Below are 14,822 nucleotides of genomic sequence, written 5' to 3'. Positions count from 1 at the left end.
AAAATCATCAGGAAGCAGTGACAATTATTTTGAAAGGATATTATACGTAAGAACCTTTAAGCCTCAACACAAAATGGAAAAGATGTTTATGAATGTAAACAAAAAAAAATGCTCATGCCAGGTATCATACAGTGGATTCTCTGTGCCAACTTTCAAGGACTTAAATGTATATAAAATCTTTTTTTTTTTTTTAAGTTATTTTTGTTTTTATAAAAAGACATGATATGAAGACAGTGTAGAAAAGGCCCGCAGGTTTGGGCTAAGGCAGACAGGAACCGAATGCACCAAACAGTAGAAACATTGTTAACAGCTGCCAGCCAATGACGTTCAGTTAGATCTCCGAGGTCCAAAGAAAAAATAAAATAAAATAAAATAAAAGGGAAGCGTTAGTTCAGCAACAGTCTGTAAACAGAAAAAAAAATCAGGAGCCATGAAAAAGAAAATTCTTCTTGATTCCAACAGTGACGATTAAAATCCAGAAATCCAAAAGCTGTGATGTTTATTTTCCTCTTTTTTTTTTTTTTTTTGTTTTTCTGTATTTTTTTTTTGTCGGTTTTTGGTAAAATAAGCCTCCGTGCTGCAGGCGAAGAAGTTAAATAAGGTGTGACAAACAAAAAATAGAAAATTAAAGCATCTGTAATCTTCACTTTTGGTGCTTTTAAGAGTTGAAAGTCAGTGACGCTGAAGACATCGCAGTTTGTTTCTTCCTCCTGCTCTCATGTGTTCATACATAGTGGTCTTTAATGTCCTCGCTGAGCTTGGCGGCGTTCAGGTTTTTACACCGGTTGTCTTTGGGGCTGTACGCTGTCCGGTGCGGCGCCTTGACCGGACCGCTGCGTGACGTGCAGATGACCCCTCCCTTACCCATCATCCCCCTGTCCTGCGCCCCCGCTATGGAGCACTTCTGCGGCGGACACTTCTCCCCCATGCCCAGCGCCCTCTCCTCGTCTTCCTCCTGCTCCCCCTCCTGCTCTCTGTCCTCCTCGCCCTCGGCCCCGTCGCACGTCCTGTCCGAGGGGCCCATCAGTTTCTTGCATTCGTACTGAATGTCTTTGTCGCGGTTGTCTTTGCTCCGCAGAGGCTCCAGCCTGTTGTTGACCTGGTTGCTCGGATCCTCGGATCGGGCCGCTCTCTCGCGTTCTTTCTTCCTCTTGCGGGTCCACCAGACGCAGACCACGATGCAGAAGATCCAGAGGACGCTGAAGACGACGCACAGCACCGGAACCAGGTAACCTGAGGGAGGAACCCAGAGAAGGTGTTAGAAGGGCAAAATAAAGAGAAGTTGAGCCTGTTTTTGCTGAAACAGTCACCATTCACATATTCAAAAAGTGCATTTACATCCACTGCTTTAAGTATCTTATTCAGATAAGATACAGATCTTACGTCAGATAACAAAGTCAGTTGATGTTCAGTGATTGTACAGATAATTTAGTAACTAAAAAGAAAGAACATTTCATATGAATTTACATTTTTAGGTTAAAGATATTTGCTTAGTTGCTGCCTGATTGAGAGTTTGATCAGTTTCATCCTCTAGCTTAACACAGACGAGACTGGAAGCAGCAGGAAACTCACAAAGGAAAAGTTAGCCTTCAGGACTTTCTGACAGAAAGCCTTTCAAACCCTTTTAACATAGCCAGTCTTGGTCAATGGACTCTTTTAACCCACACCATGATTTTTTTATTTTTATACCTAACACAGAACATTATTTGTTAATGTTAAAAAAAAAGTGACAGAAAAAAAAAACAAACAAGCATAAAGCAAAAAATAAATAAATAAAAACACAAAAACCCCAAATGCCTGTAAGAGTACAGCATGTGCACATGAATTGGGAGGAACTGAACTATTTGCCACCGTCATGTCAGCAGGTCCTCCATCTTTTATTATTTGCGTATTTAAACAACATCATTGACATGTGACTCACCGACGGGCTGCGACACCACCGGCGTCTCCACTTTGACCTCCACCACGGCCAACATGATGGTGCTGTTGGGGCGTTTGGAGAGCGCGCCGATGATGGCGCTGGCCGCCTTCTGGATCTGTCCGCGATCGCTCTCCTTCGACCCGCTGTCCTGCTCGAAGGACTGCAGAGAGAGAGAGACGCAGAGGACAGGCGTCAGTTTGTTTTGTATTTCACAGGTTGAAGAAGATCAGGCAGGCAAGATTACCAAATGTCCAGTCCAGTCTTGTATATTTAATATAAATAATCATATTTATTATACTTGAGTGACAACCATTTTTCACATTCTTACACCAATTTCTCACTTTCCAGGGAGACATTTGTTGCACTTAATTTCATTTGGTGGTTTCTTTCACTAAAAAGGTTGATTCTGATGAGTCATTCATTGATCATTTTGAGGTAAAAACATTGTTTGGTTTGTTTTTGTTTTTTTTGTGCACTGATCAATTTTAAGATTTTGGTCTGCTTTGCCTCCTACATGTCTTCTTTCAGACAAGTAGAAAGAAAATCTCCAAAACACACATTTAGGTGTTTGTTTTACTAAACTGTCTACTGGTGTCTGTAGATTTCTCTTAAATTCAGCAAAAATGTATTACAAAAATAGTGGTTTTAATATAAGTAATGAACTGGAGAAGTTTCATGTCTTAGTTTTATCCTAATTACCTGTAGTGTCTTGCAAAATATATGAAATTTTACAATATATATCTTTTTTTTTTTTTCTTGTAATCTGAGCCAGAAATCTGCACTTCAGCAGCACTTACATAAACCAAACCTGACAGTTTTATTCCTGTCTGTATTCTGATGGTTAAAATTAAATTAGAAAAAATTAGAAAAAAGCGAGGAAAAAAGAAAATGGTCAACAAAAGAGACAAATTGTGATTAATTATGAATCTAAAATGTGTAATTTAATTTAATAATTGAATTTAAATATGAATCTGTTGTTAGCTCTTCAGCTATTGATTAAGGAAAATGCACAAAATTTGCTACCCTAACGTCGATAAAAAGAACTAGAAGAAGAAGAAGTATTTTAGATGTGGCTTTATTCAAGGTTCACATTTCTGTTCTAGAAAATTATGCAAATTACTGTATATTTAATAAGATACAGCCTTATTTGCTCATTTAAATGTTACATTTCAGAAAACTTGTGACACAAAAATAAGTGTCTGACTGAATAATCTACCAGGGGAGTTTCAGCTGCAGTTTCATTGATACACCTGCAGTGTTTCCCCTTCAGAAAGTTTTAAGCATCTAGATTTTCATTACAGGGAACCTGAACGCCCCCTGAGACCTTTCACACGTTTAAAAGTGTAAAAATGAAAAGCCGATTTGACCACTAGATTCAGTAAAAGAAACTGACAGCAGAGACTCAATCAGTAAAGTAAAGAAAGAAAATCAGAGCCATTTGCCAAATGGTCGGAGTTTGGCTTGAGGCTACGCAGGACAACAAAACAGAGAGAGAAGAAAAAAAAACACACATTCATGTGTCAGAATAAAAGAGATTCTCATCCTAACATCTGGCAGGCTGCAGACTCCGCCCCCCTGCTGAGACCACAGAGGGTGGAGTTAATTGCCTAAAAAGGTGCTGAGGGTGAGAGCAGGGAGGTGGTGGAGGTGGAGGGGGGGCAGAGGGGGGGATTAGCTGTGTGCTGCGCAGTTCAATTAGGACAAACAATAGAGAACAGGCCAGCTGTGCTCCCCGCTCGGCCGGGGACAAACACTCCTCTTTTCTTCTCCTGAGGAAATCAGCAGCTCATTCACACACACACCTCTAACCCCCCCCCCCCCCACACACACACACACAGTGATTGACAGGCTACATCACAGCGACACAGGGATCAGTATCCACCCTCAGCACTGCTGACTGTCCAAAATTATCATTAGCATTTAATCATCTTAAAATAGGAATTGTTGTATTTGCATTATCTTATAATGAGACATTTCTATCTTACAGAGGGTTCAAATCAAACACAAAAGTTTTCACTTTACTGCTCGATTCCACCAGGCATGACTTAATAATATTGCGTCTGCCTAATTTTCTTGCCATTGCTCCTTGATTTTTGCACTTCTACCATTGTTAAATATCCTACCTAGTTAAATGGTTTCTTTTTTTATGATCGGGAGACTGCGCAGGTTCTTTTATTTTGAAAACTGACCAGATTCCTAGGCCATTCCCCCGTCTGACTTCCTGCATGGCTTGATCTGCTCTGTGCAGCTTGACTAGACTTCCATCAAAACCAGAATCAGTGCGTGTTCTCTGGGGAACACAGCGGAGAGCTGCAGCCGCACCCAGAGAGATCAGATGGTTACCTGCTTGGACGTGGAGCGTGAGGAAAAATGTTTTCAGTCTCTACAACAGCACCACTGGATGCCACTAAATCCTGCACACCGGTCCCTTAAGGCCTCCGTATGCTTAGGGACTATTTTCAGTGGCGGATTAATCCATGAGTATTTGGTACAGCATAGCGCTGCATGACGGACTGAGTCAAACAAAACTAGTGTGTGCTCATGGTTATGACAGTGCTTCAGTGATGCTCATTTATGTGTTTTAATAGGACAATATTGGCGCTCAATACCACAGAGGAAGAAGATATATCAGGCTTTGATAAACACAATCCTTGCCAGTGGATTAATTCACTCCTGGTTTGGGTTTTCTGATGGTTAACTTATCCTTTAACTTTGCTTACTTGCATTTTAAATTTACAGTTGAATAAACATTGAACTATTTTTATTACATTAATTAAATCTGTAACAAGCCTTGTCCTGTTTCAACAACTTCGTGACGAAGCTGCCTGATCTAACTTGGCTCTCGAGGCTTCACTAACAGCTCGTCCGAAGGTTGCTTCCAAATATTTAGCTAAAGCTACTTTAAGATCTGTTGATTTTTTTCCCTTCCAACACACTTGACGCAGCCTCAACATGTCAACATGAAGCGCGGACGCCTCACCGTCCCAGTGAAGATATACCCAGCGCTCTTTGTGCTTTCCCACAAACACACTGAAACATATTGAACCACTTGTTTCTCGCTCAGGTTGGAGGCCTCGCAGCAGAGTGGCCCGCTGATCGCTTTACAAACACACCCAGAGCCTTTGGAAGAGAATAAACCGACACGATTCGGTGGCTGAGAAGCGGCCGTGCTCCGCCAGGCGTGCTGACATTATAAAGATTTCACCCACACTTGGAAATGAGACATTTTGCTGCAACGCGAGTCGACAGCAAGTGGGAGTGATTTTTCTTTCTTTATGAAAGCCTTGTTGTGGGGTTTGGGTGGATGTCAGGTTCGCCACTCCTTTTCCTGTATCTGTCGCTCAAAACAGGCCTGAAAACATCAGAGGAACAAGAGCTAATCCCCTCCATTAAGAGCTTAGAGCCCCGAAGTGACTGATTTCCCCCGAGTCTGGGTGGCCGAAAGGGAAAGAAGGAGGGAAGAGAAAGAAAATAAGAGAGAGGAGCAAGAGGTGCAGAAAGGACAGCAATAAAGAAAAGGGCAAGGAGGAGAGAGAAACAGAAAATGAGAAGGAAAAGAAGAGGAGGAGATAGATGGAGGAAGAGGAAAAGGAAGAAGAAAAAAAGATAGAGAAGAAGAGAAAGCAGAGAGACAAAGATCAGCAAGGTGCTCCAGCAGAAAAGCTAAATCTCCTCCAGATGTTGTTAAAAGCTTCAAACGCCTCTCCCTCGTCTTTTCTTTTCCTTTTCTCTTTCTTGTTTCTTTTTTTTAACTCGGAGAGGGAAGAAGAAACAGAAAATAAAAAAAGGTTCAGATTTTTTACAGGACTCCTCTGGAAACGATTTGCTGTGACAAATTAAGTGCGATTTAATAAAGTGGGAGAAGAAAAGAGGGAAAGTGAGGCGGAGAGAGGGAGAGAAGGCAGCAGCTTCTAAATCTGAAGGTGTGTTGGATTTTTTGTTTTGTGTCTATACACCTGCACGAAATAGCTCTCTCCTGGTTCCGCAAGAGTCAAAAACACTAACTTTCAGTTTTATCTGTAAATAAAGAGAAAACTGAAAAATGGACTATGACAATAAGACTGGAATTGTAAGAAAAAGCACAATTATTCTTCAATAACACAATGTAATCACTGAAGTTAAAGGTGCAACATGTAAGAATTTTAGTTTAAAGCATTAAAAAAAAATAACAGAAATTATCATCACAGTGTGAAGACGTCTGCGTATGGTATTGCAGAAGTTAGCATGAAGTTAGCATGCTAACCAGCTTACTAGCTCAGTAAATACACCATCTGTCCAGCAACACCATGGTGGTTTTGTTGCCGGGCACCTTGGAGCTGACCCCACCGTAAAACCCCACGTCAGAATCCAGATCACCTCAGTACTGTACTCCCTGTCAAAAACTGGCCTCTGCTGGTCTGTGTTCAGTACCGGTCTGGTCATGTTCACTGAGAGGCTGCTGAGCGCGGTTCCATTTCCCCCTCGCCCTGCTTCGATTCAGGTGCTCATTTGGGACCAATCAATGCCAGCGTTCCCCGCTGTGTCTAACAGCGCTGTGGCTAACTGAGCTAACTAGCAATCAAAAGCTATTTAAAGTTACCACAAGGAGCAATGAAACACTGGAAGCTAGCATTAGCCCAGTTTTTTTCTTGAATTTTCTTTGATCTGTAACTTATTGAAAACTCATTTTAATCGTATCTTCTTCTGTATTTGTATTTCCTAAACAGTGAATTAGCTAAAGCAGAACTGTAGAATTTCTTCTCCTGATCAAAGACTTAAATTAAGCAGTAATAATAACTGTAGTAACTGAAGCTATAAGCTCTTATACAAGTGTCCATATATCTCTAATGAATAAACCAAATTTGCATGGATGATGTTTAGTTCCCAGTAAATATCAGTGCCATTACTGGGCCAATACTATACGTCAGTGTGTGCGTGGGCAGGTATGTGTGTGTGTTTGCATGCAATAATCACCATGGCGACCTCCACAGCATCACCGTTGGTGTAGGACAGGTCACAGAGGATGAGCAGCGCTCGCTCGTCGGCCAGAGTCTGAGTCACAGGGAGGTACCTCAGCTCGGAGCAGATGTTCTCTACAGTGGTGCCCTGTGACACACACACACACACACACACACACACACACACACACACACACAGATAAGACAGATTAGTATCTGCACTGCTGGTGAGGAACAATCGGCTTCTAATTCCTCCTAAGTCTGTTTCAGATGCAGCCAATCAGAAAGCCCTGCCCAGCAGGGGACACCGTGGCTCAGATCTCAGATCAGTATCTGTGTCAGAGCAATGGATTCATTTCCATTCATAAAACTGTATTCAGACCAGCCGCAGGGGGCCGGTTAAGGTTTCATTAACAGTAGTAAACAACAAAAAACCATCTGGACTGACAAGAGACCGAAGCTTCATTAAGGGCTGAACACGTCCGTCATTTTAATTGGACGGTTGTGGTCAGCTTTTTTTTTCCCCTCCAGGGACAAAGTCTTTTTTCATATTTATAAAAGATGAAGACATCAAAATCTGATAAAAAAGCAACTCTGCTGATTTTTCTTTCCTCCATAATTTATTTTTACTCTCTGAGAAAAAATCTGGAAAGGAAATTGACATCATGCATTGTGGGGTTGGACAGTGACGACATTTCCATACACAAAATGTGCCAGTTTTTGCTCTTATTCTGAAAAGGACAATATTCCTATTAAGCAGGTTACATGGCTAATGAGAAATGACACGATAACTGGATTAATGAGTCTCCTCGGCTCCTATTTGAGACTTTTCTCTCAGTGAGAACAGCAGCTATCAGGGCGGATAAAACGTCTCTGTGTTACACCCTGCTTTGATAGAGAATATTAAAACCACAAAGCGTCCCGTCTTAAATGTCATACTTTAAATATTCACTCATTAAACATAATGTTTAAAGCAGAGCATTTTATTTTATTGCCAGGGCCATTTTTTCTCCTCTTTCTAATTTAATGCATTTCCTCAGACTGGAAGAATTAAAAACTGTCAAAGACTGCTGTTTAAAACCACAGATTTTCACTCTGGGCCACAGAGAAGCCACATGATGGTACAAAAATAAACATCGATGTTTCAGGCCAATATCTCATAGTTTACTTTCATAGTATACTTCACTTTACTTTTCAATCCAACCAACAGTTCAAACCCCAAAATAATCCAGTGGTTATGATAAATCACTGTGAAAAGCACAACACATTTGGTATTTTTGCTTAATAAAAAGACCTTAACTATTGATAGTTTACCCAAAGTGTTGATTAATTAACACCCTTGTTTCTGCACAACCCACCATAAAGAATAACACTATGAAATAACTTATCTATGTACAAAAAGTCCCTCACCTGTGGCACTTTGTCTTTTTTGAAGATGAGCGTGATGCGAGCACAGCTGTTGTCAAGGTAACCGCTGTTAGGCTCACACTGGGTGTGGAGGGGCGTCGGGGGGTCCGGCGTCGAACACACACCCCACTGGTGGCAGGGCGGTGAGAAGCAGGTGAGGAACTGATGCTCAACACACTCGTGACCTCCGGGGCAGGACGGAGGGTTTGTGTCCGGAGGAGGAGGCAGAGCTTTGGGGAGGAGGCAGGGCCGGCGACCACAACGCACCTGGAAGAACACGGCGTCAGTGATTCACTGGGTTTAACTGACAACGCAAACAGTCAAGTGTTAAAGGCATAGTTTGGATTACTTGAAGTGAGGTTGTACTTATTTATAGTCAATGTATTACCTACAGCAGATGAGTCACGTTCTGCTGTGCACAGGGTCAGAACGTTAGTCACCTAAAACAATCAATATCAATTCATGTGTACGCTGTATTTAAAATATTTTCACCACTTTACCTTCCTGTCAGTTTCCCGACAACAAACTTGTTAAATGTTGCTCTCACCAAGAACACCAGACCCCATTGGGAAAAATTATAATTTTACCTCTCAAAACCTGGTCCTTCCTGGTCTACTGCTGATTTGATCGGTTAGTTTGTTTGTGTTATTGTGTCACTGCAGTGAATCCTAACTAAGTTTTGAAAAGACAGAAGTCACACAATAACACAAACAAACTAACTTATCAAACCAGCAGCTGCCATGTTCTGTAATTTAAAACTGCTGTTTTTGCCAGTGGAGTTTGGTGGCTTTAGACAGAGGCATTTTTGGCTTATATAACAGCAGTCTCCCATTGAAACAGGCCATCTGAAGGAAAGTTAAAGTGGTGAAAATATTCTAAATATAGTGTACACTTGAGCTGAGTACATCGCTTAGCTTCCTACACCAGTTCTCCTGCTGCTTCTCCAAACTGAGAAGCATGCTGTCCGCTCTTTACTGTAAGTAGCTGCACTGACTATTTACCTCATACAATCACACTTAAAAAAAATCCAAAGTAAAAGTCTTCTCTGTGAGCCTGACCTTAGAGCAGCGAACGTATCCGTTGACACACTGGCAGGCGTTACACTCCTCCTCCCACCGGCTGCCGTGAGGAAACTGCAAGCCGGCGTGACGACACGACTTCCCGAGTCCGATGACTGCGGAGAATAAAAGAGGTTGAGAACAAAAACAAGTAGTTCAGTCGTCGATCATCCAATTTACTGAACTGCTACTGCAGAAAATCTCCTAAATGTCCACTAATCTTCAAGTTAGGGTTGAAAGTTTTGTGCAGTTTCCTTAACTGAAACTTTTTTTGTTCAACAGATGGCTCCACAAGACAAGACAATGCCAAATGATGTCCAAATACTGCCCTTCGATTAATCATTTAAATTCTTGCTGATGCTGATTAATCCATTAATCATTAACATCTCTACTACAAGTAAAGTTGTGTTACTGTGTTCACACCAATTTCCATTTGGACAATGCATTGATTTTGTTGTGTATTTATCTGAGATAAGAAATAATATTATTCAAATACAAAAAATCGATTTTCCATCAGTGTCTCATAACTTAAACCACACAAAATGCCAAAAATGTCTAAAATTATAAAATTGACATGCTGAAAATACAACTGCACAACATTAATTAGACGGCAGTAATAAAGTGCAGATTTACAGAAAACACAAACAGACGACCAGCTGACATTACATAAGATTTATGTTAACAAGTGTTAGTTTTCATTTTTCTCCCATCCCTTTGACCTGACATCATAAATAAAAAACATGGCAGCAAATCCCCGTCTTTAAAACGCTGCTGTGGTTGAGATTTATTGTACTCACACTCTTGACAGCGAGGTCCAGCGTGTCCCGGAGGACAAACACAGCGGTAGCCGTTGATTTCGTCCATGCAGGTTGAACCTTCGGCACAAGGAGACGACTGACACTCGTCTATGTCTTCAAAAGAAAACCAAAGAGTTGTTATTATAAACACATGCAGGACTCTCTTACTGATTTTGGTGATAAAATACCTCAAATTCAGTTGGAGAAAATATCGGGTTTAGGTATTTAACTTCTCATGCATGATATCTAAAATAAAAATTGAGCTACAGAACCTTTTTGAGAGCAGAGCAACCTGGGTTTTTTTTTTATCTTAATTTATACATTTCACACAGGTCTTACTTGGATTGTTGATTTATCCTTTAAGTCTTTCTGCAGCTTATCTGCAGCTGAGAAAAAAACGGAGCTTTGAGAGGTCTGAATGTTATATTCAAATACCCTGAATGAGTGATGGAATCCAGAGAATCGATCTTTGCACAAAGGGTTTATAGGAGTTTGGTTTGAAACGCTTCAACTGGATAACACTCTGGTTCTGAAAAGGCTTTTCTCAAGAGCTTTCTCCCAGAAGGCCGCGGGAGAGCGCACTGACCCGTCTGACGCACCTCAGCTCTGACCTCTCCTCAGCGCAGAGGGGAGAGGTTAAGACCATCTTCCTAAAAGGCTTCCTAATCTGTCGCCCCGAAGCAATCGGCTCACACTCCCCCACCGCGGCCTTTCACCCCTGACCCCCCGCCCAACCTGACCCCTGCACACGCCCCCCTCTTGTTCCCAGGGACTCACTGATGCGGCAGTCCGGTCCGGCGAATCCCGGGGCGCACTCGCAGCGGAACCAGTTCACGCCGTCGACGCAGATGCCGCCGTTGTAGCTGCAGAGACAGACAGAGACACATGAATTCAGTGCTGCTGCAGAGCTGACAGAGAGATCATAAAAAGTGAATTCCTTTGTTAAATTTCTGCCCTGAGGGGACAAAAACTCTGCCTCTCCTGGCAGGTGGGCTTGTAGGAAACTGTAAATCAACACCCACTCTCTAAATCCTCGCGTGTGAAAACACTTTTTGCTGATTTATTTGATTTTGAAAGCTGATTGTGGAAAACCTTGTCACAAACTGTAGAAGAAAAAAAGTTCAACAGGTGTGCACTGATATACTACAGCACCAGACAAAAGTTTGGATATGTCTCACATTCTCTTCATTTTTATTATTTTTCTGTATCGTAGATTAATACTGAGAACATCAAAACTATGAAATATAGAATTACATGAAATTATTAGTTAGTCCCATATTCTAAGCGCCTTAGAAGGAGCTCCTACGCAGCCGGTAATTCCCCAGGAAGTTTCGTGTGAAGTCCAAAGTCACAAATTCAGCAACAGAACTTCCTTTTTCTGCATGACTGCGGTCTAATTTTCAGAAACAGTCTGACAAGAAAGAAGTCACTTATTTGTGACAACTGTCTTCGTCCATTTCACTACAGTAACAACATTACATCATCCTCTCATGAAAATGAAAACTTCTCAAGAAATGACCGGCTAGATAAACATTGTTGCAGGAAACTTCTAGGAAATGAAGAAACTGCAAACTAAAATGTTCCTTTTTGTTACGGTTACTCTTCAGTCACATACAGGTCTTTAAGTTGTTGTTTTTGTGCTTTGGTAATCACGAAAATACAAATCTGTCATGATGTTATAGGCCTCTAAGCTACAGACAAGCTGTCAGACTTTTTGTTCCTGCAGAGTTTCCAGAGACTCTGAGTGTCAGCCGGCTGAAGCTGATCCCTGATCAATGTCCAGACTTCATATGTAAATCCCGGCTGACCACATACTGAGCCCCCCCGACACCTCCACTCATCACAACTACCCCCGGGTCGGGCCGCTGAATGGTGAGAGGGGCGTCTCTTCACACTCTCCTGCCCCTTTCTCCCTCCCAAAACCCAAACCACCGCTAATCCACCTGTCAGTCATTGTAGAGGGGGGGGGCTTTTGTCCAGGGTAGAGTCTCTGATCAAGAGGAGCTGTCAGCAGCCTCTGATTTTTCTGTGTGCTTTTACTCTGGCTTTGTCAGAAAAATGTCATAAAATGGAAAATTTGATGCCTTTAAAGGGATAGTTCAGATTATTTTAAGTGGGGTTGTTTATTTTAGCCACTTATGAAAACAAAAAGTCAATATCAGTGTAAGTGTACATTATGTTTAGAATATTGTCACTGCTTTACTTTGCATAGATGACAGCATTTCTGATGGAAAACCAATGTTATACAAGCTAAATATCGCTCTCTCCAAACCAACCAAACTCCATAGGAAAAATCAGTCATTTTACCTTGCAGAAGACAGCAGCTGCTGGTCTACCGCTGCTTCGATTTGTTAGCTTGTTTGTGTCATTGTGTGACTTTCGTGAATCTGAACTATCCTTCTGAAACACCAAAGTCACACAGACTAAAATATTGAAACAGTGGTATATCAGCAAATCGTGTGTGCGGTAAAATTACTGATTTTGCCAATGGAGTTTGGTTCGTTTTGAGAGAGAAAATCTGTCTTGTATGAGAGCTGCTTCCCATCAAAAAAAGGCTGTCTGACGACAAGGTAAAACAGTGAAAATATTCTAAATATAGCACACGCTTAAACTGATATTGATTTTTTTTAGGCGGAACTTTTTTAAGTGGCGAAAGTACCTCAAATACCTCATAAAACCCCCCTTCACATAATCCAAACAATCTCTTTAAAGGTCTCGTTTTGTCTGGTCAACCCCAAAGATATTGAATTTACAGTTAAATAAATCAAAGAAAACGTCACATTCAAGAAGCAAAAATCTAAGAACGTAAAATTTTTACACACAAATTCATACAAACAAAACACACAGGAAAAAAAGAGGAATGTGCACAGAAACACACATATAGTCACGATTTCAGACTCCTGCACTCAAACCACCATATTCACAATCTTCAGTGGGAAAAATCAGAAGCATAAAATCAGATTTGCAGGATCAGAGACAAAAAAAAAAGGGTGAGAGTGGCTGGGACTCTCTGTAGCTGCTCCGATACTTCTTTTATATATTGTCAAGTGGAAACAATGCACCTCAGGTAGCTGGAGTTTATCCAGTGGTAGGTGAGGATCAAAGGCGCCGCAGCCGGCACTGATAAATAGTCACAAAAACGTAGGGCTGCAGTCCAGACCACCTCAGTCAAATCACCTCCCAAAGATGACAGAGCAAATCAAGTCATATTCAGAACCGTGTCAGGCATCAATGGCGTGCAAATAAAGAGAAAAATGGTTGAGTTTGACGTCATAGACAAGTTTCTACAGGTGGAATCTGCACTCCTGCTGTTTGTAGCACCAGTTAAAAATAATCTAATTAAAATACCATCACAGAAAAACAAAACTTAAAACTATAATTAACCAAAGGTTTAGCTATTTTGAATCTGAGAGATGAAATACAGATATTAAAAGCCCCCCGGGGGCATGTTGAGAGCGCTGAGAGATTTATGAAACCATGCCAGAGAGCTGCAACTATCAGCCTTCAATAACTGTCAAATGTCTCTCAAACTTTCTACACAGCCTTGAAAACAATCCACAACTAGTAAGTAGTGGCAAAAAAGATGAGTGTGTTTGTATTTATGCCAACATTTTCCAGCTTGATAATAAAAAGAAGTCTCACCAGGGATGAGGATTGCAGTCATCGACGTCTGCAAGAGAGAAAAGATGAACCGAGTGACAAACAGTAACTTTCAGAACGTTAATTAACAAAACCTGAAACTTGTTCTGGTCATTTTCCTCACATATGACAATAAATGACTTTTTATCAACTATTTCAGGTGCATAAGAGATTAAAAAGTGTCAACTTAGTTATTAAGAATTATTCTCCAAGTCATAATTGTTACAGGGAAACTAAGATTTTTCAGAAACTCCTGATATATTTGGCACAAGACTTTCTAATGCAACAGTTGATTAAAAAGTTCAAATGTGAAAATAAAGGCTTATTCTTCTGAACTTTTGTCCAAATACATTTGTCACACATATTTGGACAAATTGTCCAAGTATTGTCTTTTGAACAAATATTGGAGACTTGGGTAATTATTTACCCGGTAATGTTTCTTGCACATTATTTAGCCGTTATTACACAGCTTTGTTAAATACTAAATTTTGATCAGTCAGTCTAAGGTCTGTTATTTCTGAATAGCAGACTGTTGCTATGAAGAACAGACTGCTGCTATGGAGACAATTGTGACCATAGACTCTGGAGGAGAAATAAAATAAAATAAATAAAATAATGTTTAGATTAATATTTTGTGTCAAATTATTTAATATTTAACAATAACTTGTGTGCACATCATTATAGCAAAATAATTAAATACACATTGTTCCTTGAATTTATATTCTGAATGCCATGATATGAATGAGATGGGCTCTGATATAGTGGAGATTAATGGAAGCACTGGAGAAATGGAAAAAACTGTTAGTAAGAAACAAGAGCGTCTACAGGTTAACTAACTTGTTAGCTCCTCCATTCCACCCAGACAGATGCTGAGTTTGTGAACACGAATAACGAAAATGTTACAGACTGTAACAGGATAACAGAAGCATTCAAATTCAAAATCGTGTTGATTTTGCCAAAGATTAAATGTTAAGCTAATTTTAGACCATGCACACAGCATTCAATAAACAAATATTTAATACATTTTAAGGTAAATGTGAATTTAAGACTTTTTAAGGATCTG

At 40.7% G+C, this 14,822-nt stretch overlaps 1 protein-coding gene across 2 annotated transcripts in view; it reads right to left on the bottom strand.

The window, feature by feature from the left end:
* Nucleotides 1-669: 669 nt before the first annotated feature.
* Nucleotides 670-14,822, bottom strand: part of LOC146311257 (protein jagged-2-like) — a 71,998-nt gene continuing 57,845 nt past the window's right edge. For both annotated transcript variants that reach the window (XM_084743131.1, XM_084743132.1), the window contains 8 exons: nucleotides 13,763-13,790; nucleotides 10,898-10,983; nucleotides 10,121-10,234; nucleotides 9,324-9,439; nucleotides 8,269-8,532; nucleotides 6,875-7,006; nucleotides 1,922-2,081; nucleotides 670-1,233 (listed from right to left, as the gene is read on the bottom strand). In XM_084743131.1, the coding sequence (XP_084599257.1) occupies nucleotides 725-1,233; nucleotides 1,922-2,081; nucleotides 6,875-7,006; nucleotides 8,269-8,532; nucleotides 9,324-9,439; nucleotides 10,121-10,234; nucleotides 10,898-10,983; nucleotides 13,763-13,790 (1,409 nt within the window). In that variant the 3' untranslated portion in view covers nucleotides 670-724. The remainder of the gene's footprint in view (nucleotides 1,234-1,921; nucleotides 2,082-6,874; nucleotides 7,007-8,268; nucleotides 8,533-9,323; nucleotides 9,440-10,120; nucleotides 10,235-10,897; nucleotides 10,984-13,762; nucleotides 13,791-14,822) is intronic.

This window comes from Lutjanus erythropterus, chromosome 18 (assembly GCF_056507025.1).
Source record: "Lutjanus erythropterus isolate fLutEry1 chromosome 18, fLutEry1.hap2, whole genome shotgun sequence".
Taxonomy (NCBI): Eukaryota; Metazoa; Chordata; class Actinopteri; order Lutjaniformes; family Lutjanidae; genus Lutjanus; species Lutjanus erythropterus.
The sequence above is the reverse complement of the archived record's forward strand: the minus strand, read 5'-3'. Positions and strand labels throughout refer to the sequence as shown.